The sequence below is a fragment of the Camelina sativa genome, chromosome 19 (assembly GCF_000633955.1).
Source record: "Camelina sativa cultivar DH55 chromosome 19, Cs, whole genome shotgun sequence".
Classification (NCBI taxonomy): domain Eukaryota; kingdom Viridiplantae; phylum Streptophyta; class Magnoliopsida; order Brassicales; family Brassicaceae; genus Camelina; species Camelina sativa.
This window is the reverse complement of record NC_025703.1, coordinates 12,799,834-12,826,078: the sequence shown is the minus strand read 5'-3', so window position 1 is coordinate 12,826,078 and position 26,245 is coordinate 12,799,834. Positions and strand designations below refer to the sequence as shown.

The window sequence follows — 26,245 nt, the reverse complement described above, 5'->3', positions numbered from 1 at the left end:
AAAAAATCTAAGAAAATATTAACTTACTTTTTTTTTTTTGGTTACTTAGATACTTTACCTAATGTGGCTTGATTTTTTTATAGGTAAGTTTTGGAGAGGAAGTTTGTATTCAATTGTATATCTTTTCACTCGTTTTCATTTATATTATTGTGTATAACTTGATTTAAAATTTGATACGTTCAATTAAAAAGTATTAATATCCATTTTATTGTAACTGCTTCGCTTTTAATGCGGTAGATTCTGGTGAACATGACTTTCGTTGTCATTGCTACGAAACTTCGTAGATGATACGTAATGACCGACTAATGAACTAAATATAGAACCAATTGAAACTTTCATTTTTTTTTTTCATCAGCTCTCTTATTTTGCAATTCTCTCGTATTGGCTTTACAACATCATCGCCTTCACAAAACAAAAGATTTTTACAATTTCCTGGTTCTTTTTTTTTCTTCTTCTCGGTTTAGTAAATTCCGGTTTAGCAAATACCAAGAAACAATGAGAAGAAACGTTCCTGATCATGCAGAGAAGAAGAAGAACAAGGTGGTAGGCGTTGAGGTTCTTCTGGAACTTCCCAAAACCCTAAGCAAACCAAACAAGAAATGGCATTTAGCGTTCATCAAGATCTACTGTTCGAGAACTCTCCTCAACTGCGCCAAACACGCTATCCGAAAACCCGGTTTGTTGTTCCCTCGTTCCCTTTCGTACACCGCCATTGATCTTGACCACCATCAAAAAGATGATCATCATGGAGATCACTTCATGATGGATACTGAGACCTTAAACGATCTCGTCAAGAACAAGAACCAAGACAAACTTGAGTCTCTTGGTGGTCCTAACGGTTTAGTCTCGGCTCTGAAGACTAACACACGTGTCGGTATCAACGAAGAAGCTGATGAGATTGAACGTAGGCGTTTGACGTTCGGGTCTAATACTTACACGAGACAACCATCCAAGAGTCTCTTCTATTTCGTGGTGGAAGCGTTCAAGGACCTCACGATACTCATCCTTCTCGGTTGTGCAACGTTATCTCTCGGGTTCGGTATCAAAGAGCACGGAGTGAAAGAAGGATGGTACGATGGAGGAAGTATATTCGTAGCTGTTTTCTTGGTGGTAGCTGTCTCTGCGGTCAGTAACTTCAGACAGAACAGACAGTTCGATAAGCTCTCTAAAGTAAGTAGCAACATCAAGATCGATGTTGTTAGAAACGGACGTCGTCAAGAGATTTCGATCTTTGACATTGTCGTTGGAGATATCGTTTGTTTGAACATTGGAGATCAAGTTCCAGCGGATGGTGTGTTCGTTGAAGGACACTCGTTGCACGTTGACGAATCCAGCATGACTGGAGAAAGCGATCACGTCGAGGTTAGCTTAACCGGAAACACATTCTTGTTCTCCGGGACTAAAATAGCTGATGGGTTTGGTAAAATGGCGGTTACTTCTGTCGGAATGAACACAGCTTGGGGACAAATGATGAGTCACATCTCTCGTGACACGAACGAGCAAACTCCATTGCAGTCTCGTCTCGACAAGCTTACTTCTTCCATAGGTAAAGTTGGTTTACTTGTAGCTTTCTTGGTTCTTTTGGTTCTGTTAGTCCGTTACTTCACTGGAACAACGAAAGACGAGAGTGGAAACCGTGAGTATAATGGGAAGCAGACGAAAAGCGATGAGATAGTGAACGCTGTGGTTAAGATGGTTGCAGCAGCGGTTACAATCATTGTGGTTGCGATACCAGAAGGATTACCATTAGCTGTGACATTAACATTGGCGTATTCGATGAAGAGAATGATGAAAGATCAAGCTATGGTGAGGAAGCTCTCTGCTTGTGAGACAATGGGCTCTGCAACGGTTATCTGTACTGACAAAACCGGTACTCTGACGCTTAACCAAATGAAGGTAACTGATTTCTGGTTCGGTCTCGAGTCAGGAAAAGCTTCTTCTGTGTCTCAGAAATTGGTTGAACTGTTTCATCAAGGAGTTGGGATGAATACTACAGGGAGTGTGTTTAAGGCTAAATCAGGAACAGAGTATGAGTTCTCCGGTAGTCCAACGGAGAAAGCGATTCTGAGCTGGGCGGTTGAGAAGTTGAAGATGGATATGGAGGAAGTGACTGAAGAACATAACGTTGTTCATGTGGAAGCTTTCAATTCAGAGAAGAAGAGAAGTGGTGTGTTAATGAAGAAGAAGAATGGAGAAGTTAATGTTGTTCATTGGAAAGGAGCTGCTGAGAAGATTCTAGCTATGTGTTCAACGTTCTACGATGGTTCTGGAGTTGTGAGAGAGATTAAAGAAGATGATATGATTCAGTTCGAGAAGATTATCCAATCTATGGCAGCTAAGTCTCTCCGTTGCATAGCCTTTGCGTATTCAGAAGACAATGAAGACGTCAAGAAGTTGAAAGAAGAGAAGTTGAGCTTACTTGGGATTGTTGGAATCAAAGATCCATGTAGACCTGGAGTGAAGAAAGCAGTAGAGGATTGTCAATTCGCTGGTGTAAACATCAAAATGATCACTGGAGATAACATTTTCACGGCTAGAGCAATCGCTGTAGAGTGTGGGATCTTGACACCTGAAGATGAGGTTAACAGTGAAGCAGTGGTAGAAGGAGAGGAGTTTAGAAACTACAGTCAAGAAGAAAGGTTAGCAAAAGTGGAAAGAATCAAAGTAATGGCGAGATCTTCACCTTTTGATAAGCTACTAATGGTGAAATGCCTCAAGGAGCTAGGCCATGTTGTGGCAGTTACTGGAGACGGTACTAATGATGCACCGGCGTTGAAAGAAGCTGATATCGGACTTTCTATGGGGATTCAAGGCACAGAAGTTGCGAAAGAGAGCTCTGATATTGTGATCTTGGACGATAACTTTGCTTCTGTTGCAACGGTTTTGAAATGGGGAAGATGCGTGTACAACAATATTCAGAAGTTTATTCAGTTTCAGCTCACTGTCAATGTAGCAGCTCTTGTGATCAACTTCGTGGCAGCGGTTTCAGCTGGACAAGTTCCTTTGACGGCGGTTCAGTTACTGTGGGTGAATCTGATCATGGACACACTCGGTGCATTGGCTTTAGCTACAGAGAAACCAACAAATGATTTGATGAAGAAGAGACCTATAGGGAGAGTTGCACCATTGATCACAAACATCATGTGGAGGAATCTTTTGGCTCAAGCGTTATATCAGATCTCTGTGCTCTTGGTGCTTCAGTTTAGAGGAAGATCAATCTTCGATGTGACAGAGAAGGTGAAGAACACTTTGATCTTCAATACCTTTGTGCTTTGTCAGGTGTTCAACGAGTTTAACGCGAGGAGCTTGGAGAAGAAGAACGTGTTCAAGGGTTTACACAAGAACAGGCTCTTCATTGGTATTATAGTTGTGACTGTGGTTTTGCAAGTGGTGATGGTTGAGTTTCTCAAGCGATTTGCTGATACTGAGAGGTTGAACTGGGGTCAATGGGGAGTTTGCATTGCAATTGCAGCTGCATCATGGCCTATTGGATGGTTGGTGAAGTCTGTTCCTGTTCCAGAGAAACACTTCTTTAGCTACCTGAAATGGAAGAAGAGGTCATGAAAGAGGCTCTTAATTTGATCTTACATTATGAAGCATTGATTTGTTTTTTTTTTTCATTTAATATGTTTAATAGATTTGAAATAAAGATTTATCAATAACATAGAAAAGCGTTTTTACATAGCATATTTATAGAGAAAAAACTCAGATTACAATCTTTTAGAACGGGCCAAGATTGTCTTCATCGATGCTAGCCAAAGCTATGAAGTCTCTCTCTGCCTCTCTCCACTCAGTATCCAACACGACGAAACGAACTCTGGTACCAATCTCAATCCTGGACATGTTCTCATCCATGAAAATAGAGTTCTCTCCTGGAATGAACTCATAACCAGACATTTTCAAGTGTGATAGGTAAATGGTTTCATAAGAACCAGATCTCAGAAAGACACCGAGCTTGTGCACCTTGTGAACCACACCATGAAGAACCTCTCCTTTAAACATCTTAAAGCATATTCCGTTGAAAACCACGGGAAACACAGCTTCACCAGTCTGTTCCTTGATCTTACCCTCGCCGACTGTTTCAAGAATTGTGGGCGTTATGAAGTATCCAAGTTTTTTCGTTGCCTTCTTGCTAACAAAGGCATCGAGTAGACGAACTACAATAGCTCTCTTGAGCATGAGGCTAGTGTCCATATCTTCAGCTGGAACCAAAACGTCCCATGGCAATTTGACTTTGATGAACATTTTTTCTTCACAGCCTGAAACTGTGACATTTCCAAAAGAATCAGAAATAGTCAAATCACATTCTGATTTGAAGGTTTTGCATTCTACAGACAACAAGCTACCAAAATGATCAACTTGAAGTTTTCTTTCAGACATTTTAACAAACACTTTGCATGCAATTATAGAAATTAAAACTCTACAATAAAGAAGAATCACAAAGTTTCCAACTTTTCATTAACCATCAAACCAACATTGATTTTACCACCAAGCTTACACCAGTTTGTATTTCCAAAACGTTATAATATCATCGTTCTTCTTCACAAACCCTAACACTGAATCTACTGAAAATTTTGGTTTGGCAAAATTAAAAGCTGTAACCTGAAAGACGAAACTAGAAGCTCTAAATGGAACAACTTCGGAAAGCAGACTCCTCCAATTTCCACTTGCTTGAGGATCAACGAAGCGTCGGAGAAGACAACACTGTCCGTCGTCGTTGAGAGGAGACCACGCGTAAGTTGGTTTCCTAATTTACAGGCCCATTAATACAAATGGGCCACATATAAGTCTCATCCATTAACTTATAGTATGGGACAATGTATATCCCCACCTGTAATTTGTATTTGTATTAACTAAATCCAAACATTTTATGTCTAATCTGTCACTAAACATAAGACAAAGTTTATTGTGTCACAAAGTTTCAGAAAATGATTAGATGTAAGTTGAATAGAGTTGGCGATCGATGCCATTAGTTTGGTGAACTCTTTTACCTCATCATTACTTTGTGTTGAGCAACAACTAGTCTTACTAATCTAACTCAAACTATGGAGAGACTGAGAAAGAAGTTTTGTTTGTTATATCCACGATAGCCAGCCTATCCGAAAAAGCATGTCCATAATTATCTATTATGACCTTCATCCTTTGTTCTCTTTTCTTATTAGATCTAAAAACAAATAATAAGAGTTTTGATTTTGCATAGTTACATTTTTAGAACATTTTTAGTGGCAGTTACTCTTAGGAGTTCTTTCAATTAAAAATTAAAAAATAATAATAAAGAAACAAAAAAATTGAGAAACAGTCTTTCTCTCAGGTAGCATCGATTCTTACACATGTGTCTGATAAGTTAACTTGTTTTTTCTAATTTTATTATTTAAATATATAATAATATTAAAAAGAAATAATTAAAAAATATTATCCTGAGCAACCGAAGAACGTTGCTGGGATGTAGATGGTATTACTCTTATCAATCTTTGTGGGTAATTTAGGGCCGGCGTTAGGAGAGTGTAATGTGTGCATTTGTAGTGGAACCACTTTAAATTAACATAAAAAATAGTGTATTTTAAAATTTAAAAAAAATTCAAGAAAAATTTATATGTAATTAAGGACCATAATAATTTTTGGGATATTTACACCAGCCCTGTGGGTAATTGTTAAGAAATTCAAAGCACATGCTGTATCTCTAATTGGATACGAATCATTTATCTCGCCATTCCTTCATACCTAAAAAAACAAATCTTCTCACTTGAAGTCATCGTCGGGGATGAGACAACAAAGAGATGAAATCAAGGAGATGGTGTCTCCGAGACTTATCAAACATAAAGATGGTGTCTCCTTGTGCCCTAGTCCGATTATATTTGCCATTTCCCGTCTTTGTTTCGTGTCTATGTATCTATCAAAGTTTAGGCAAACATATCCAAATGGACGTAGTATTTTGTTTACCATTTATGCATTTAGCTTCCATATTATATCCGGTGAACAACTGGCTTCCATATTATTCGTCCGGTGAACAGGTTTGTTGCAACTTGAGGTATATTTATCGATGAACGTTATCTTATCTAGCTATGCTTAAGGAATGATATCTTATCATTCGCTTAAACACATTTTTGGAAAAAAGAAATTGGTTGTCCAAAAAGTGCAGTCCATATGGTTATCTACTTATCTTGTTACCTATAGGCTAATTAACTTTAAGAAGAATCACGGGGGAGAAAAGTACAAATAAAAAAATTAAAAAAACAATATTTGTAATTTTATAGAGTGTTTGGTGTAGAACTAAAATGAAACCTAAACTTTAATTATATCTTAAAAAAGGCATCAAACATAGACACAACTTTAAGAATCAAACGAGAGCTTCAAAGTTGATGAACAAACCAAAGAACCATTGGAAACACTGACGCATACAAAAACAAACCAACGTAAATTAACTTACTTTTGGAGTTTGGCTGCATTATCTGCAATCTTAAATAAACCAACGTAAAAGCTACAACAGGAAGACATAGCTAGATAGAGTGTTTAACGAAACCATATTTTTTGGTGTTTGCTATTATAACTTTCAAAAACCATATATAGTCAATTCCTGTTCGACCATGACGCCCATTTTACACTCTTCTTCCTCTTCCACTATCCAAATGACGTGAATCAATGACATAGACTTGACATAACCAGTAAGACGGTATACAGTGACAATCACAACGAGGATATATGTGGAGACGGTATTCAAATACTTGAAAGATAGAAGGAAAATTGAAAGAAGCATACAAATACTTGAGCGTGATGTTGATGCAGGTTGTATGCCTAATCATACAAATACTTGAACGTGATGTTGATGGTTTTTGGAGTGTGATTAGAAATAAGAGATACAAAGGTGGAGAGATCTGAATGGTACGGCAGCGTCGGATTTCGGATGGCGGTACGACGGCGATACGGTGGCGGGTGAGAACGGCGGTATGGTGGAAGATGATTTGGGTACCTACCTCTGCCCCTTTTGATTTTTCTGGTTATTTTTTTTTTTTGACAATGATTTTTCTGGTTATTATGATTTGAGATAGTGAAACAAAAGTAAAGAGTTTGGTTAGATGTTTGTCGGAAAAACGGTCAATTCCCCCTGAACTATGTTACTTTATCGCGTGCATATACGAAACTTTCGTCTGTGCCTATTCTCCCATTAACTACGACAAAATTTGAATATCCTACATAAACTATACAAATCTGGTTAAAACCCATAAATCGTGAGACGGTATTACTGTGCCGTTAACAAATGATGACTAGAATGCCACGAGCTACATAAGGACGTCGTTTTCATATTTTAAAATGAACCACATTTTATTTAAAAATAACAAAACCAGGAAACGAACCGTGTACCTGTAGTTCAAAGAGATAGTCATTAACCAACTGAACTACTGTATTATTTATTGTAGGTACAAACGGATATATGAATATAAACCTTTAAAAAACAAAGAAATATAAACCCTTATTTTCTTTCTTCTTCTCCGATCTTCCTTTTCTCCTTGACTCACTCATTCTGCTGCGTCTCCAGCCCTAACTGCAGAGATTAATTTTAACTGAGATATTTATCACCCAATTCAATTTCAATCTCAACTTTATGTTGATTTCCCTTTCCCTTTAACAAAATCAAGTTGAGCTATTAAAGAATGAGTAACGAAGAAATCCACCGAAGAAATCTCAATTTAAAGCGAATTCGATCTAATCCACCGAAGAATTCCCAATTTTTGAAATTCATAAAGAATGATTAAGAAGCCATGATCAGTCATATGTTATCGGAAAAGAGGAAGCAAGAACAGAAACCCTACTTTTCTTAATTTGTGCGTCTGTCCTGAATATATATATCTGTATATTCGTCTAAGTGAGTAACGAATATTAAAGTGGTTCAGCTGGTTTTGATTCGCTTGTGGGCATCAGAGGTCTTGTGTTCAAGTCTTGATTTTGTAGTATTTAACCTCATATTTTTAACTTTTTTCTTTTCAGAAAACAAAACGACGTCGTTCAGTAGCTCTACGTGGCATCTTAGTCATCATTGTTAACGGCACAGTAACATCGTCTCATGACTTGTGGTTTTTAACCGGATTTATATAGTTGATATAAGATATTCAAATTTTGTCATAGTTAATGGAGAAATATGCACATACCAAAGTTTCGTGTATGCACGCGATAAAGTAATATAGTTCAGAGGAAAATTAGTCGTTTTCCCGATGTTTGTCAAGGGTGTATATGTCAATTTACTATAAGAAAGTGTCCTCGTGATCACGAAGTGTATCATAGTGATATTAAATGTTGAAAACGTGTGCTAGAGTACTATATTCTCTTTTATTAAATCATTCCATATGTTAGTAATCACTTATTGCTATTATCGAATCGTACAGACAGTCTTAATATGGTTTATTGTTTCAATTCCTTTGTTCAATGACTATTAATAAATCATTTGATCAAATTTGAGTGATTAATTATAGACTATATATATATATATATATATAAAATGCTGACCAAACCTTTTGTCATCCTATCAGAAACTAATGAATGTATAAATTTTAATTCATTACCAAACCTACCGTCTACCGGCATGTATAAGACTTGGCTTTGGTCCTCACGGCATTGTTGCAACTTATAAGGAGAAACAAATCTTATTAGTGAACGAAAAAAAAACATTTAGAGGAAAAAAAGAAGAGATATACCATACAGTAAAACCTTTATAACTTAATACTCTTTAAATTAATATTCGCTATAAATTAATAAATTCTTTCGGTCCCGAGTTGGACAGGTGTAAAAAATGACATATTTCGATAAAATAATAAAATAATATTTTTTTTGGAAATCCTATGTTAAAATATGGTCCCATCAAGAAAACTAAGAAAAATACCACTTTATAAAACAATTCTTTTCTCTTCTACCACATTATAATACTCTTTCTCATTCTACCACATATTTGTTTCAAATAACCATAATATCCTCCAACTAAACTCACATGTATCTTTTAGAAACAGAAATAATAAGAATATAAAATATATCTCTTTTTCTTCAATTTTATTTCTCTCTCTTACTCTCTCTCTCTCGTTTCTTTCTTTTTCTTTTGTCTTTTTTTTTAATGTTTATAATCACTCTATTAAACAAAATCTAAGAAAAAAAGAAATACTAGTTTTAAATTTTAACAAATCAACTAAGTAAAACGTTGGAAAAAGAAGAAACTCAGTTTGATGTGAATGAGTTGGTGTAAATCTTTTCAAAAGAAAAACTTTTCCCTAAGTTTTTGGGTGTTGCTTCTGCTTTTAAATTCTAAGTGAAGAAGATGAGTATGAGAAGGAGACAAAAACTTTCTCAATTATATTTGTCTTCAGATTTTATATTCTATTAGATTCGATTGTGGACAAGTCTAAACTTATCTTTTGAATTTTTTTTTTGTCCTCAATGTTATTTTGGTCCACAACATTATGTTTTTGGTCCACCGTATTTGTTGTCCACCGTTATAATGTTGTCCACCATTTGGAATCTTGTCCACGAAAATATATATATTGTCTACAATAATAAAAATTTTCAACATTTATCTTTTTGTTAATTAAAAATATTACAAATGTATACTGATATTTTATAGACAACTTATGATTAAAAGATATTATTTATTGGTCCACAACAACTTCTCTTAATTTGAAATATTTCTTTTATAATTTGTCTACTAGTCAACATGCTTACCAAATGGACAAGTTCCAGCTAATAGACATGATTTAATCACACAAATCTTGTCCATTACGAGTCTCACTTGTCTCTATAGTACAAATAATTAATGTTTATTTCTGTTGTAAAAAAATCAAATATATATTAAATGTCAATGTTGTCAGTAGCAGATATATTGTCATTCTATGTGCATGATGTGGCAGAAAAAGATAGTATAATTAATTCTAAATTCTTACTTATAAGTTCAAGGGTATTTTTGACTTTTCAATAATCCTTGTGGTATAACAGAAAATATGTTTTTCAATGTGGTAGAATTGAAAAGTTGTTAAGAGAATGTGGTACTTTAGATTAAATTCCCATCATATAAACTAATATATATATATATATATATATATATTTCTAATAAAAACTAATGAAATATGACTCTATTGTTGTTTGTCTATTCTTGAATTTGCATTCTTGTTGGAGTTCATCTCTAACTTTTTTATTGTTGTATTATCAAATCGCATCTATAAATTGTGAAAAATCATAGATGCGATAATTGCTTCTTTAGTAATTAGTTTTAAATGTACCACAATATCTTTTGCGACTCCATCATTACCACGAAGGATAATAACAATTTTTCTAAACTATAAACGTCTAACATTTCTCTTTTTAAATACTCTCTTAAACAATTGGCATTCATCATATTACGATAACCAAGATTATAATTAAGAAAATTATTTAAAAATGTGAATGATAACAAAAATATCTTATTTTGTAATAGAAAGTTTTTTATATGAAAATGAGAAAATTTCTTCATAAATTAATTAAATATTAATTTATCGATAAATTAATAATTATTAATTTATCGATAAATTAAAACATCTGTAAATTAATAAAATTTCATGGTCTCGACCTTATTAATTTATAGTGGTTTTACTTCTCTATTGCTTTGAATGGGAGGACAGAAAAATAGCAGATTACCCTTTAATGCAGTCCTCCTATCACTAAGTTACCATTCAAGAAATTTTTTGCTTTAAAAAATAAATGCAGATGAACTGTGTGCAGTTCATATTTTTTTTGTCTTTTGTGGAAAATGCATGAGAAATACATGCAGATCTGGTCTAGAGCTTTTTTGATGTTGTTCACCTTTGATCTGCATTTAAACTGCCAAATTTTTTATTTACTTTTATTCTGCTTGGTCTGCTTGAACCACTTGATCTGCTCTGCATTACATCCTTTCTCCATTCAAGGCCTATGTATTATGGTCGAGCTCTTTTCTTAAAAAAAAAATAGCTTGACTTTACATTTTACTTTATAAATTTCATCGATTGCAAATCCAAAAGAACTATGAACCAAAGGCTTGGAAGCCCAAAGGGCACATGTGAAATTATGGTGAACCGAAAGGTCATCTTCGAAAGCTTCGAAGGATGAGTGATTGATCATTTTCATAAGACATGGTGACGTTGAGAAGGGAGTCGATGCTTTGATTCTCGTCGGAGCGAGATGCACGATCCAGGTGACTAAGGTGTTGTAGTTGTTGAAAGGTTGCTTTGAAGCCCGAAGCATAAGGAGTGGATCTCTGTGATAAACCGCATTATAAGCTTGTAGGTATGGGATCCGGTAGAAGGGAGGGAGTGAATAAAGATGCTTGACATCATCATAAGGGCAGCTTGAGAAGTAACCGTCATCGAACATATCAAGTTCAAGACCCTGATCACCACTTTGGTTATACCAATTCGAGATAAGTAGACCATAATTTGGCAGGCTAAAATACACAACTCGCAAGTCCCTAACATCAACTAAATTAAGGGTTCTTTCATCATCTATGAATAACCAAAAAAGCTTTGATGATACCTTTCTCCCATAGAGTCTTCGGCCATAGAGAAGAGGAGATCGACACATAGCATAATTTTGGCAGGGCATAGACAGAGAGCTCTTGGACCAAGAAATCGTCGGTTTAAAATCTTGATATAAGCTTATGGACTTGGGCTTGTTGGGGTTGAATGGGCCGGGACATGAAACTAGGTCCACTAGGGAAACCCCTAGTTTCACAATCTGAGTTAAAGGAGAAAGTTTGGTGTGACGGCTGACCGATATTTGCAGAGATCTTTGCGGAGCAAGGAGCCTCTCCGATGAGTGGAAGAGCGTCGGTAATAGCCGGTGGTTGTGGCTTGATTCTAGGTTGGACTAAGTCCACTGGGTAAAATCCTAGTGTCACAACCGCTTGCCAAGTTGAGGACGAAGTGAGATGTCTACCCGAATTTGATGGAGAGATTTGTGGTGCATAAAGCATCTCTGGTCCGTGAAAGATCATTGGGACCAGACAGTGGCCGTGAAGAGAATCATTTTTAGAGCGTAGGTCCACTGGAGAAAATCCTAGTTTATTAATCAACTGCCAAGGTGGGTTAAGATTGTGACGGCTGCCGGAGTTTTGTAGAAATTTTTGTCGAGTAGAGAGCATCTCCGATGGAATAGCAGCCAGCGGGAGCGGACAATGGTCAGGGTCTGGTTTGGAGGCTGGGGACAAAAGAGATCGAGAAAGGTTAAACAAAGAAAAACAAAGGGGAAAAAGTTGCAAAAGGGGACACTAAGAGAGATAGATCAGAGCCAAGCAGAAGTAGGAACGATGAGAGCCCGACGCCGGCGAGCAGTAACACCACCGGCGTCGAGAAGGTTGGAAGCTTTAGAGATATCAAAATGCAGTGAAATCATTAAGTTTTGAAAAATGCATGCTAGATTTATGTGGTATGTGAATGATTTAATTTGATTCACTACCATCTATTTATAGGCTAAGAAATGTTGGCTAAGCATTATCGCAATTCGCAATTTAGGGATTTAAATGCTTGATTTTACTTATTTTATTTTAAATTCAAAATACGATTATATGTCATGTGATTTTACTACAAAATCTATCTTAACATTTTTGAAGTACATTTTTATGACATCCTTTCTTATTTTTATATCCAAACAAGTCACAACTAAATTCTCTACAATCCTTACAACCAAACACAATCATTTCCTTATTTGATAATATTAATTTCCTAAAAACTATCTACCTAATTTAAATCAATATGTTAGATTAAAATATAATTATCCTTGCATTTTTATTCAATCGTATATTTAATTATTTTAATTACCATTCAGTACATAAAGTTAATAAAATTTTAGATTTTTTTCAGCTTATGATGTGATTTGAATTTTTATAAACTGATATATATTTTAAAAATTGTCTTAGGATATGTGTAACCAAACAAGTATATCCACATATAGAACTAGAAAACATTTTTGGAGTACAATAGGGTGCCATCACTTTTTAACCTTTTGCCAACTTTGAGTCAGATTTTTAACTAAAATTATAACCGATTCAATTATCCGGATCCTCCTTAAATTATCGAATATTTTAGGCCGATTTTTAATCCATAGCGTACTTATTTACATCAAAGTAATGTCAATTAATGCCCATTGTATTTTAGGAAATATCTAATTTGCATGCAGAATTTTTAGGGCTGAGTTTGACAAAAAAAAATTGATAACACAAATTCTGTAATCACATCCCTATAATATAGCAACTAATTCATCTTAGAAAATATCTAATTTGCGTTTAATAAATGATTACTTATTTGATAAGTTTTTATTAGCTTTAAATGCACACGATTAATCCAATAATATCAATTGAGAATCAAAATAAGAATATGTCATATCATTTATTCCTAAATCATAACTAACCAAATAATAAAATGTATATTCTCAACATATGAATCAAAAGTTTCTACAAAACCTATCTACAACAGTTAATAATATATATATATATATATATATATATATATATATATATGCAATTTACCATCGACTATAATCACCACTAAACCATTACAATATTATATCAATAAAATAATAGACTTGTGGTGTACCACATGGTAAAACCTAGTTGATCTCAATAATTGTTATCGTTTATAAATTATAACACGTTCGCACTAAGTAAACTAAACATATATAAATTTAAATCTATACTAGTATTTTTGCAGCAGTTTTTGCTCAAAAATATTTTTTGGAAAGTTTTTACATTTACATTTGAGAAGTTTGTTCGAGAGCTCCCAAATTCCAGGAGTCGTGCTGTTATGGTATTACTTAACACGTTTACCTTATATCCTGACTCTTTGCATGAATGTGCACAAAAACAAGAAGTCCTTGTTGTGTCTGATAATGTTAAGAGATTACACATTGTCTTATGGGTACTTATATAGATCGGTTTGTGCTTTAGGTTATGTCTTTCATCTGCAGAGGGGAGTGCTCGATTACAGAACAAGACAACATTTCGGAGGTATGAGCAAGATTCTGAGTAGATGTGTTTTATCCAACTAAATATATCCGAACCAAATAACCGATTCAAAACTGAATCTATAATGAAACTGAACCTGTACAAATTGATAGGTTTTAATTTGTTATATATAAATATCTTAATTTTAGAATTGTTTACATATGATTCAAAAATAAGTTATGAAATATGATAAATTTTTTTTTTTTGCAGATAAAATGGACAAATATGTATTGACATAAAAATTAATTTGGGATTTGCAGATACATTTTTATTGTTAGCATTAAATATTGTAATGAATCAAAGAGATACTTTAGGAAATATTTAGGAATTTTACCAAACAAATATTTAATAAGATATTGTAATTAGTCGTTGATTAATTAAGGAGATATTTTAGGAATTTTGTTCTGCACAAAATCTTGGTTTTAAATTTTATTTTATAAATTAAAATTAAAAATATTTATTGTCAATGTTTTACTTATAAATAAGTGTGAACTTCAGGATTTATTTCATAAATGTCTCTAAAAATGTATATATAACTTCCTTACAAAAAAGTCTACCTTGGACTGTATACATGTTTAGTTTACCTAGTGCGAATACATGTACGTGTTATAATTTGTAAACGATAACACTTTTTTTTTTCCCACAAAGTAAACGATAACACTTATTGAGATTAATTTTGTAGTAAAATCACATGACATATCGTATTTTGAATTTAAAATAAAATAAGTAACCTGTATTAATATATATTATATATAACTCTACACTTACAAATATACAATATATCGACAAGCAATCATTTTGACCATTTTGTATGACCATTTTTTCTGTTTCTAAGTGTAGAGTTATATATAATATATCGACAAGCAATAATTTTGGTCCTTACATAAGTATTATGTACAGCCTGATTATGTATTAACCAACTCATACTATTTGAACATACACCGTACAAGTAATATTTAGTACGAGAGAACCGGGAAGGACGCACCTCTGGTGTACCAGTTATTTATGGCTTTGGCCTGTAAATAGACCTTTATGAGCCTCTAAAATATCTTTTATACCATGATATACACACTAAAAAAAGTACGAACACTAGACATGTGGTACGCACACGGCATACATTGAGAAGAATACGAATACTAGATAGGAGATACGAACACATTGAAATACAACAAAATTGGTCTTGTTGGATTCGCAAAAATGTTTTTAGGATTAAAATCATATTGTTATAATTTCAAAAATTTGGAGAAACTAAAAAAAGAGAAAGAAAAAGAAACTGGAATTTCAAAATTTGGAGCAACTAGAAAAAGAAAAAGAAAATTTGGTATTGGTATTATTGGAAAAATGGTAGTGCGCCTTATATTGAAAAATGCTACGTCCCCTCTTTAATTTGCATGTCGTTTCTCGGAAGCTTCGTACTTAATTCTTTTCTAAACTATAAAAACAGAATGTACATCAACTAGCTCTTACTATGGATTCTCTTATTGCTTAAAAAGATGGATTAATTACAGAATAGAGACTTTATTCTATAAATCTTATTGAATCAGGTCATTCTGTCCGGACTTACAGAAGTAGGTCTTTTAATTCAACTGAAATAACGAAACTGTCCCTATTTCACATATCCCTAAAATCTCTCTTCCTCTCTTCTTTCTGCTTCTTGACGCCGTGAACCAGTTTTTTTTTTCAGTCTCAATTCTACTCTCCGACAACTACATCTGCTTCTCGACGCCGCCAGCCATGGTTAAAAGGAAGAACCCTTTCTTCTGAAGCTTTCTCGGCTATAAAGCATTAGAATCTCAGGCTGTTGGATCAAGTCGCATATCTGAACTCCGGTGATGAAAAGTTTCATCCGGTGAAAGTCAGCTTGTGTTTTTCCACAACGATTCATCCTCTCTTTGGCTTCCAAACGAATAAGAAGACGAACCAATTACCTTCTAATTTAATTCATGATTTGTTAATCATAAAACTTGTAATTTTCGGATTTGGTTTGATTTGTAGATGAATTGAAAGTTTTAATTCAATTTGTGTTTATAATTGAATCCCTTGGATTCTCTATCTATCATCCCCTTAGGGTATAGTGTTTATGATTTGAAACCCTTGGGTTTAATAGATACTATCCCTTAGGGTTTAGATTTCTTCATGGAAAACAAAACAGAGATTGAGAGAAGTTTTGAGTAGGCCTGGGCATTCGGTTTCGGTTCGGTTGTATTCGGTTTCGGTTATTTTGGATATAGTAATATAGTAACCATTTGGATATTTTTGAAATTTCGGTTCAGTTCGGTTCGGTTTCTTTCGGTTCGGTTTCGGTTTGGTTATTTAAATAAATAACCATAACTAACATAAATTATATTAACATTAACCAAATAAACCAAATATAACCAAAACTAACCGAATATAACCAAAATTAACCAAATATACAATAACAAAAATACAAAAAAGGGAAAAATATGGATTCAATTTTACAAAATAGTATTTAACTTTGTAAATTCAAAATAATAACATTTACATATATTGATTATTTAAAATATTTAATTGTTTTGAATCTAGAAATAATTTATATTTTAAGTTTATTTTATAGTTTTGCATAATATTAAGTATATAATATTTGATATCTTCTAGGTTTTCGGATATTTCGGTTAACCATTTAATTGTCGGTTCGGTTCGGTTCGGTTTCGGTTAGTTTGGATATAGATTTTTACTAACCATTCGGGTATTTGAAGAATTTCGGTTCGGTTCGGTTTGGTTTTTTTCGGTTCGGTTTCGGTCGGTTATTTGGTTATCGGTTATTTTGCCCAGCCCTAGTTTTGAGTTTAATGGATCAGAGAAGCCATAGTTTTGGTTGAAAGAGGTTTTGTGTTGATCGGCGGCAAAAAAAAAAAAATTTGTTGTTGTTGCGTCGTGAAGAGAGGAAGGAGAAGATACAGAGGGGCAAAACTGAAATTTTATCTAAAACAAAAAGGCCTATATTTGAGAGTCCGGATGATCATACATTTTTTCAAAGTTTTGGACCAACAAAGCCTCTTTTCTGTAATAATCCCTTAAAAAGATAGAAAGATTCATAATTAAAGATCGCTTACACTAAACAATTAAAAGATTTTATATTTCTGGTTTTTTTTTCTTTTCAGTTTAGTAATTTCTGTTAAGCAAATACCAGAAACAATGGGAAGTAACCTTCATGATCATATATTTTTCTGGGTCGTTAAACTTCAAGTCATTTGAACCCTTTTATATAGAAGTTTTATTTGAATTTTCAACCCAAATCTTCTTTTACATACAATCTTCCAAACAATCATTTTATACATAAAAGTTATTTGTATGCTTCTTGTAAAACTTTCTCTTTTAACTCTTCTTTACTTCAAGACCATTTTTCTATGTAAGATACTTTTATCAAAACATTTTACACTTCTTCTTGTACTTTTCTCTTAACAAGAACCACTTGTAAGTGCAGACGAAATAAGACACACAATTTTTCTTTGAACAAGGTTCAGCAAATGCCTACATCCTCACACTTTGTTGAAAATATTCTTGAACACAAGTACTACTAGTGTTCAATCCCGGATTTATTAAATCCTAAGATTTTCTCTTAGCTTGTTCCTGATCTATTTCCAACCCATTATGAGATCCATAAGATCAACAACAATGATCTACACCCAGGATTCTCACCTAGAGATAAACTCTCACCATTTTCTCCCCAAAGTTGTCAAAAGTCTACAAAAAAATTTCTCGCTTTTACAACGTTCTCGAAGGTTATAAAATTTTGCTTCTAGTAATATAATCACTTTAAGAGATAGACTGAATCAAGTCTTACTTTTATTGTCAAACTCATAAGGGACCTAAAATAGTTGTTTCCACCAAAATAGAGTACATCTCTCATAAATATTTTGTGAGAATCATTGTACTATTAAATGTACATTATATCTCATAAATATCCCTTTCTGTCCCACTCATTTTACACACAAGTGTAAGGACTACAAGTCCAAATAGATATTTTCAAGAGATTTGAACTAATTCATAGCTATTTCTTTCAATGATTTACCAGTCATTCTTTGTGTACACTTTTCAATTAAACTTTTCTATTAACTGCGGTTTATGATCCTTGAGTTTTATCCATAACATCATCAACTGCAACATTGCATGCAAACATATTACGACGTCAATTTGCTTATTGGTCCTTTTCATCTTAGACATGACTCAACTTGTTGAGATTTCTTTTCATTATGAGTCTCAGGAACCTGAATCTCTTTCTTACTCATGTCTACATCTCTTCTTGAGATTTTCCATAACTATTTGCTTCTTTCGTGCCATATTAATTTATTCCCTTTTTTTTTTTTTACCGAAAATGCTTATATTTGGAACCATAAGTCTATCACACTTCATGCGATCTTTAGACTTAATAGCAGTTGATCTTATTATTTTAGGACATTAATATTAATTGAAGCACAGCTGGTATATGTGAGTTTTTTCACTCTCCATATCAGAAATGGCTCTGGCATACTTTTAGCATATTTGCAAATTTTGCAAATAAATTATCTTTTGAAATTATTGCGCACATTTCTCAGGACAAGGATCAAGATAATTGTTTCAAAAATATTTCTTTACCAGCTGTTTATTTTCTCCCCCTCATGTTGGAAAGACTGACTCACTGAACCTACAGTCTCTGCATCTTGCAATATTCAATCATCAAGAGAGATTTATATCCAACATATTTTCAACATTCTTTAAAATCCTATTTTAATCACTGTGGTGGAGCAACTCAATATGTATAACACATTTAGATGGGATATATGGTTTCTGACCTAAACCAATATGTATAACACATTTATGTTTGCATGATGCGAAATTATTGACATATAGAGTCATTTCTATCAATTACGTAGCTTGGTTTCACCACCATTGTCAATTAACCAAATACTCTTGCAAACTCAAGGTTGCATGTTGATAACAAAAATATATGGTTGATGATCAGTGCACAATATCTCTTTGTATACATACCAGAAAATTGACACTATCCAAATTCACGGGTTGGTGAAAGCAATATAACCGGCTTGCTTTGTAAAGAAGCACACATAAGAAATCACTACGAAAACTCTTTAGGTTCTCTAATTTTTACAAAGCATTTTATCTTCTAGATAATGCATGTAATCTCTAAAATACTTTTCTTTTCTTGGGTAATACTTATGATTTCAAAGTATTTTCTTCGCTTTTTGTCTCAACATGATTACTTTTCAAATCCTCAAGATTTGCTCTTTCATATGAGTGATTAAACTCATTTTGGGTGTGAACATAATCTTATATTTGTTTCATCACCTCTGTATGTGAGATTCATGATTCTCCCCCTCGAGATGATGACACTTCATCTCTGTCAAACTCGATTTGAATTACACTCTCTAATCAATAACATTCTCAAATTGGGTTATGTATTATATCTTAGACCATTTTGACTTTGAGACTAATTGGGAGACTATAACACATTAATATCAAATTGTGTTCCCAAAAATAATAATATATATACTCTTCAAGAGCTTTCAATACTTTTTGTACTACTTCCTAATTATTGTAGTAGAATAGTGTAAATATTCTCACAATAGTTCTTTTTTCATCATCATATATGTATATGAGATAAGTACCTCTTTTATTTATTATTCACTTTTAGTGGAGAAACTAGTCGACTTTAATCGCAAATTTATATCATATCCACACTCATGACAACTTTTATAGCTAGTTTCTTGACTATTGTTATTAGTGTTGCTTCCTTTTTCTTTTTTTTTTAAACATAATTCACAAAAATAGAGCAACCCAATATAGGATATAATTCATAATCAACATCTAATTTATTTTTACTCATTCACAAATAACAAGACAACAATATTTTATGACAAGTAAATATGTATTTTCTAATATTCCATCAATGATATTATTTTCTATTATATAATTTTGGTAATAATTGGAGTCAATGTAGTTTGTATATATTATCTTAAAGACTTTTAGTTATTTACTTCCTTAGATTATTCTAAAGAACTAGTGAATTTTTATGGTCATATACTTGGACTTAAAACATATGTATAGAAGTGATGCCAAGAAAATATAATCAATAATTATTATTTAGTAGTTTGTTACTAAATTTACAATTTATTCACCAAACAAGGTTAAATGAAATGATTTAAAATATTTCATCATAATATTATATCTAATATTAATTAGATTTAAATTTGTGATTAAACAAATCAAGTAAAACACAAACATTATAAACAATCATATAAATGAACGTTAAATAAATATTAAGCATCATATCATATATATATACATATATATTTTTTTTCAAACGTTGGCTTTTTCTTTTTTACTTAAGATTTTACTATAAAATCTAAAACTTTTTATAAAATCATACATATATATATATATATGTGTGTGTTTTAATCAGTTATTAATGAATATAGATTTTTTATAAAACATTAGCTAATAAAGCATATCATGCTTATTTATTTGCTAATCTATAAAATAGAAAAAAATAAGAGAGATTAGCATTTACACTTACTTTTCATCCATCTTCTTACACTTAGACATATTTTCTATTTTTGCTATACTTTTCCAAGTTTTTAGCTTAGGTCACATGTTCTATTAAATAACTATGTTATTTTCGGGAATATGTTATCACCGTTAGGGAATATGTTATCACCGTTAGATGGTAACCAAAATTAAAATCTGACGGCTCATGTTTGAAGTGGAAAAATAATCCAAACATTTTGTCTATTTTTGTTCCCCCTTTCTTTCTCTCTCTCTCTCTCTTTTTCCTCTTTTTTTTTTTATCTTTATTATCATTTATGTAGTTATTATCAATAAATTTTATATATTTTTTACATAAAAGTTTATAATTACATTTTTTTGACATTTTAAGATGCACTTTGCTATATTTTAGGTGAATAAATTGTATGCTATCCAATTTTAGCTGAACATTTGTTTGACAATAAATGTATGGTAAATTGTGGATACTTATTTATCTATATATACATTTTTAGAGACATTTATGAAATAAATCCTGAAGTTCAAACATATTTACAAGCATGTCATTGACATAAATTATTAATTTGTTTTTATTTAATTAATTAATATTGAGTTTTGATTTTTGGAAAAAAAGATTTCCTATCCTAATAAAATTTCCAAAACAATCGGAACCACTCTCTTTAACATTAAGTATTAAGTTTATAATTAATTTAATTAATATTCAATTTTACAAAACAATATTTTTGCAATACAGACATTTCCTAAACAATCGACCTAATCAATAAACAAATTGATTTTCAATCTTGGAGAACGATCCGTGGCCAAGATTTTTGATCTCAACGCATTGATATCCAATTATTTTCCCCTAATATATATGTTCAAAACAAATAAAATTTAAATGCTAAGATATATCAAATCCCAAGAATATTCCAAAAATAAAACAGATTACACCTCATTTCTCCCCAATATAAAACAATAAACCGCAAACAAAATACTTTCTAATTTCCATACTAACTAATGTATCTATATTTGTGAGGTTGTATATTTAAAAACAAATACAAATTAAACATTAGTTATATATATAATTAATCTATAAAACAAGTTACATTTTTTTATAAACTAAATAGCCCCACGGTGTACCGCGGGTGAATATCTAGTGCTTTAACATTTTTAAAAACATATAATTATTTAAAAAGTTTGTGGTTTGGTAAATTAGTCATGTTGTAACATCTGTGAACCAAAATCCCAGTTTGGGAGTTGCATCTGTCGATGCAGATGGTGCATCGGTCGATGCAGGTTCAAGTTTCTGCGTTTTGACTTAAGTTAAACGTTGCGTTTTGGACAAAGGGAGAAAGAAACCCTTAAGTCGTGTTTTTGTCTCATTCGACGGATTTGGCCGTTTTTGAGAGAAAACAAAAGAGAGAAAAGGTTCTTGAGTTTTCTTGGTGATTTCTAGAGATTTGAGGCGGTTCCTGTAGAGATCTGTAGCTGGGATCGTTGTATGAGCTTCCTGGAAGTATTTTCTTGCTTGTTTGGGGTTCAGATTCGTCTTGGCAAAGGTAAGTGCAGGACCATGGCTTCTCTAAGCTAGAGAACTCTTTAATATGCTTGTTGTGTGATGTTAGACTTGTTAGATTGATGATTGGGACGTTAGGAAGCTTTCTTGTGGCTTGGGATCGAGTTTTGTGGTTGTAGGAACGAAGATCCGGCGAGAAGCTTTGGGGGAAACACGATGCTCGGCATTGCATCGGTCAATGCATATCTTGCGTCAGTCGATGCAAGTGCAAGGACGGCGCGTAAAACTTTAGGGTTTTCGTGCTATGTCGAGCATGCGTCGGTCGATGCAGTGCAAGTGTTGTCGATGCAAGTGTAACTTGCATCGGTCGATGCAACCTCTGTGTCGGTCGATGCATTCCCATGTGGTGTCGGTCGATGCATGTTGGTGTCGGTCGATGCAGAGTCTTGGTTGGTTGTTTGTTGTTTATTGATTGTTGTTTGATGGTTAGAGATGACTCTATTGCTTGTGTGTATAGCCCAGTAGATGGGAGGATTGCCTTACTGAGTGTTTATTAAATACTCATGCATTTCAATATGTGTTTGTGGTGCAGGTAAAGGCAAAGTGTGATCGTGGAATCAAAGCACTGAAGAGGAGGATGTTCTAGGGACTCAGTTTGATGTTGTCTGGCATTGGTAGGTTGCTAGAGTTGGGTCATTAGAACATTGCTAGGCTGTTGGTTCTATGTTTCCTGTGATTTGATTATTGGATATTGTTGGTGTTATACTTATTGGTTATATTATTGGATATTATTGGATATTATTGGATATTAATATTGGTTATTTCCGCTGTTGTTTGTGATTGTAGTTAGGTGGCTAGTGGGTATGAGACCACTAGTTGTAGTTTTTTATTATATTATATTTGTATATTTATTCTTATTATTTTTTTTTAAAAACGGGTCGGGTCGTTTCAGTTTGGTATCAGAGCCCTTACGGTTCTAGGTTTGGGTTCACTAGGTTTCTGCTGTGATGTTTGGGATTGCATGTCTTGATTGATTATGTGAGTTAGTCGATTGTGTGGCATGGAGTCCTAGAACATCCTCCTCGAGCCTACTGTATGACTGCACGGTGAGTTTATGTTTCTGTGATATGTTTAATTGTGTGCTTAACCTTCTGTTCATGGTAGTGCAGATGGTTAGAGGTGGTGTTGTTGCTGGTCGTTGTCGTGGACGCGGACGTGGTCGTGGACGCGGACGTGGTCGTGGACGCGGTCGTGGTAGGGGCAGAGTCCCAGAGGTTAGTGAGACCGAGGACCAGAGTGTGACAGCAGAGGATGTTGGCGAGTCGCAGGGTGTTCGGGGGATTCCGTGAGTGTGGTAGAAGGGGGCGATGTTGATGCTCCAGTGGCCAGTGATGCTAGGGCTCCAGGTGTGGGAGTTCCAGCGGGAGGAGTCCCTGATACTGACTTAGCGGCTATGATAGCACAGTTGTTGGCGCGGTTACCACCAGTGGTACCGGTGCAGGCTCAGGTAGTGACACCAGTGATGGCGGAGGAGCGGCAGCCAGTGGCTGCGGATGTGGGAGTCCATTCTCGTTATATCAGCATGCTGACAGAGATGGGCCGTATTCGTACCGAGCAGTTTTCGGGAGGTACTGATCCTACCGCCGAGTGTGGAACATAACTTCCATACTCTGAGATGTCCAGAGGAGTTTTGGGTGGATATTGGGGTCCACCATTTGATTGGTGATGCTCAGTTGTGGTGGAGTTCTGTGTTAGCCAGGAGAGTGCAGAGGGAGATGTCTTGGAGTTCGTCTTGGAGTTCGTCTTCGTCTTGGGCTGACTTCGTCTCAGAGAGGCACTGGATAGGTTGGAGGTGCAGGGAACTCAGTCAGTGCGCGAGCTTGAATTGGAGTTCAGTCGACTTCTGAGGTATGGGGGTCGGGATATGGAGTCTGAGGAGGCTCAGATCAGGAGGTTTTTGAGGTCCCTACGTGATGATTTGAGAGTTCACTGTAGAGGGCAGAGTTATGCTATGCGTGCAGAGCTGGTTGAGACTGCAGCAGGGATTGAGGAGGACATCCGGGCACAGTCAGTGACGGTTAGTCCAGCAGTTCAGCCTAGTAGGGCTCAATAGTAAGGTGGTTCTAGCAGGGGCGGTAAGTCTGTGCAGGGAACCAAGAGGAGGTGGGAGGCTACGCAGAGGCCGAGTGGTGCGAGTTGCTTCGGTTATGGGAGCAAGAATCACAGGATTGCTAGTTGTCCCAAGAGGAGTGCTCCGACGGCAGGGGTTCGTGTGTTCTATCATTGCAGGGAGCCGGGGCATATCAGGCCCATGTGTCCCAAGTTGCAGCCGATGGCAATGGCAGCGTTGCAGCAGGTGCAGCCTGGAGGTCAGCAGGTGGCATGGATTGAGCAGGTGGCACGGATTGAGCAGGCGCCACGGGTTTACACGACTACAGAGACTGGTGGAACCAGTGCCGGAGCGATCTCATGTATAATTTCTGGTACTTAAACTTTGTGAATTTTAGTAGGTTCAGATTTTATGTTTTTCCTGTGATAAAGTGTGAGGTTATCAACACATGAGGTTTGTGTAGGAACCTTGTTGGTGGGCGGGTTTAAGTCCCACGTTATGTTTGATTCTGGAGCTTCTCATAGCTTCATTACTCCGGAGTGTGCAGAGTGTGCGGGAATCATAGGGGATCTCGGGGAGCGTACAGGAGTTGTCAGAGTTGTGGGAGGCAAGTTTCTGAGAGTTATTGGACGAGCTAGGGGAGTTGATATTCAAATCACATGAGAGTCATGGCCAGCGGATTTGCTTATCAGTCCAGTGGAGTTGTATGATGTTATTCTCGGGATGGATTGGTTGCATCGGCATATGGTGCATTTGGATTGCTATCGGGGTAGAGTGGAATTTGAGCATCCAGGAGGGAAGTCGGTTTTTCAGGGGATTAGACCGACTTCGGGGAGTCTCGTGATCTCGGCCATTTAGGCTGGGAAGATGATCGAAAAGGGCCGTGAGGCTTATTTGGTTACTATATCTATGCCAGAGTCAGAGGGGAAGTCTATGGTTAGCGGTATTCCGGTAGTGGAGGAGTTTGAGCACGTGTTTCAGTCATTGCAAGGATTACCACCATCTTGGTCGGATCCTTTTACCATTGAACTGGAACCGGGGACGACGCCGTTACCCAAGGCTCCTTACAAAATGGCTCCAGTCGAGATGGCAGAGCTGAAGAAGCAGCTAGAGGATTTGTTGAGTAAGGGATTCATCCGTCCTAGTGTATCACCGTGGGGAGCATCGGTGTTGTTTGTCAAGAAGAGGGATGGGAGTTTCCGGTTGTGCATTGATTACAGGGGTTTGAACCGGGTCACTGTGAAGAACAAGTACCCTCTTCCCAGGATTGATGAGTTGTTGGATCAATTGAGGGGTGCTACTTGGTTCTCCAAGGTAGATCTAGCGTCGGGTTATCATCAGATACCGATAGATTAGGAAGATGTGAGGAAGACTGCATTTAGGACGAGGTATGGTCACTATGAGTTTGTTGTGATTTGACTAACGCACCAGCAGCGTTTATGAGATTGATGAACAGTGTGTTTCAGGAGTTTCTGGATGTATCTGTCATTATTTTCATCGACGATATCCTGGTTTATTCTAAGAGTCCTGAGGGGCATGCAGTGCATCTGAGAGCAGTTATGGAGAAGTTGCGGGAGCAGAAGTTGTTTTCTAAGTTGAGCAAGTGCAGTTTTTGGCAGCGTGAGATGGGCTTTCTGGGTCATATTGTGTCTGCAAACAGGGTTTCTGTAGATCCGAAGAAGATTCAGGCTATCAGAGATTGGCCTAGACCGCAGAATGCCACAGAGATCAGGAGTTTTCTTGGATTGGCAGGATACTACAGGAGATTTGTGCAGGGATTTGCGAGCAGAGCACGTCCTATGACTAAGTTGACAGGGAAGGATATTCCTTTTGTTTGTTTAGATGAGTGTGAGGGAGGTTTTGCAAGCCTGAAGGAGATGTTGACTACTGCGCCAGTGTTGGCTTTGCCTGAGCAGGGAGAACCCTATGTGGTTTATACAGATGCATCTAGAGTTGGTTTGGGGTGTGTTCTGATGCAGCATGGGAAGGTGATTGCCTACGCTTCGCGGCAGTTGCGGAAGCATGAAGGCAACTATCCTACTCACGATTTGGAGATGGGTGTTGTAGTGTTTGCCCTGAAGATTTGGAGATCTTATCTTTATGGTGTAAAGGTACATGTGTTTACAGATCATAAGAG

General features: G+C 35.2%; 2 protein-coding genes across 3 annotated transcripts in view; one reads left to right on the top strand and one right to left on the bottom strand.

Annotated features, from left to right (window-relative positions):
• On the top strand, nucleotides 352–3,662 carry LOC104766188 (putative calcium-transporting ATPase 13, plasma membrane-type). Its single transcript, XM_010490022.2, has one exon. The coding sequence runs from the start codon at nucleotides 496–498 to the stop codon at nucleotides 3,562–3,564; it is 3,069 nt and encodes a 1,022-aa protein (XP_010488324.1). The 5' UTR covers nucleotides 352–495; the 3' UTR covers nucleotides 3,565–3,662.
• LOC104766189 (DNA-directed RNA polymerase IV subunit 7-like) overlaps nucleotides 3,635–26,245 on the bottom strand; it is a 49,921-nt gene continuing 27,310 nt past the window's right edge. The window contains exons 1-2 of one of the 2 annotated variants that reach the window (XM_010490023.2): nucleotides 4,603–4,771; nucleotides 3,635–4,265 (exon numbers count right to left, since the gene is read on the bottom strand). In XM_010490023.2, the coding sequence (XP_010488325.1) occupies nucleotides 3,721–4,245 (525 nt within the window). In that variant the 5' untranslated portion in view covers nucleotides 4,246–4,265; nucleotides 4,603–4,771 and the 3' untranslated portion in view covers nucleotides 3,635–3,720. Of the gene's footprint in view, nucleotides 4,266–4,602; nucleotides 4,772–26,245 lie in introns of those variants that run through there. The other variant, XM_019241540.1, reaches the window with a different exon arrangement.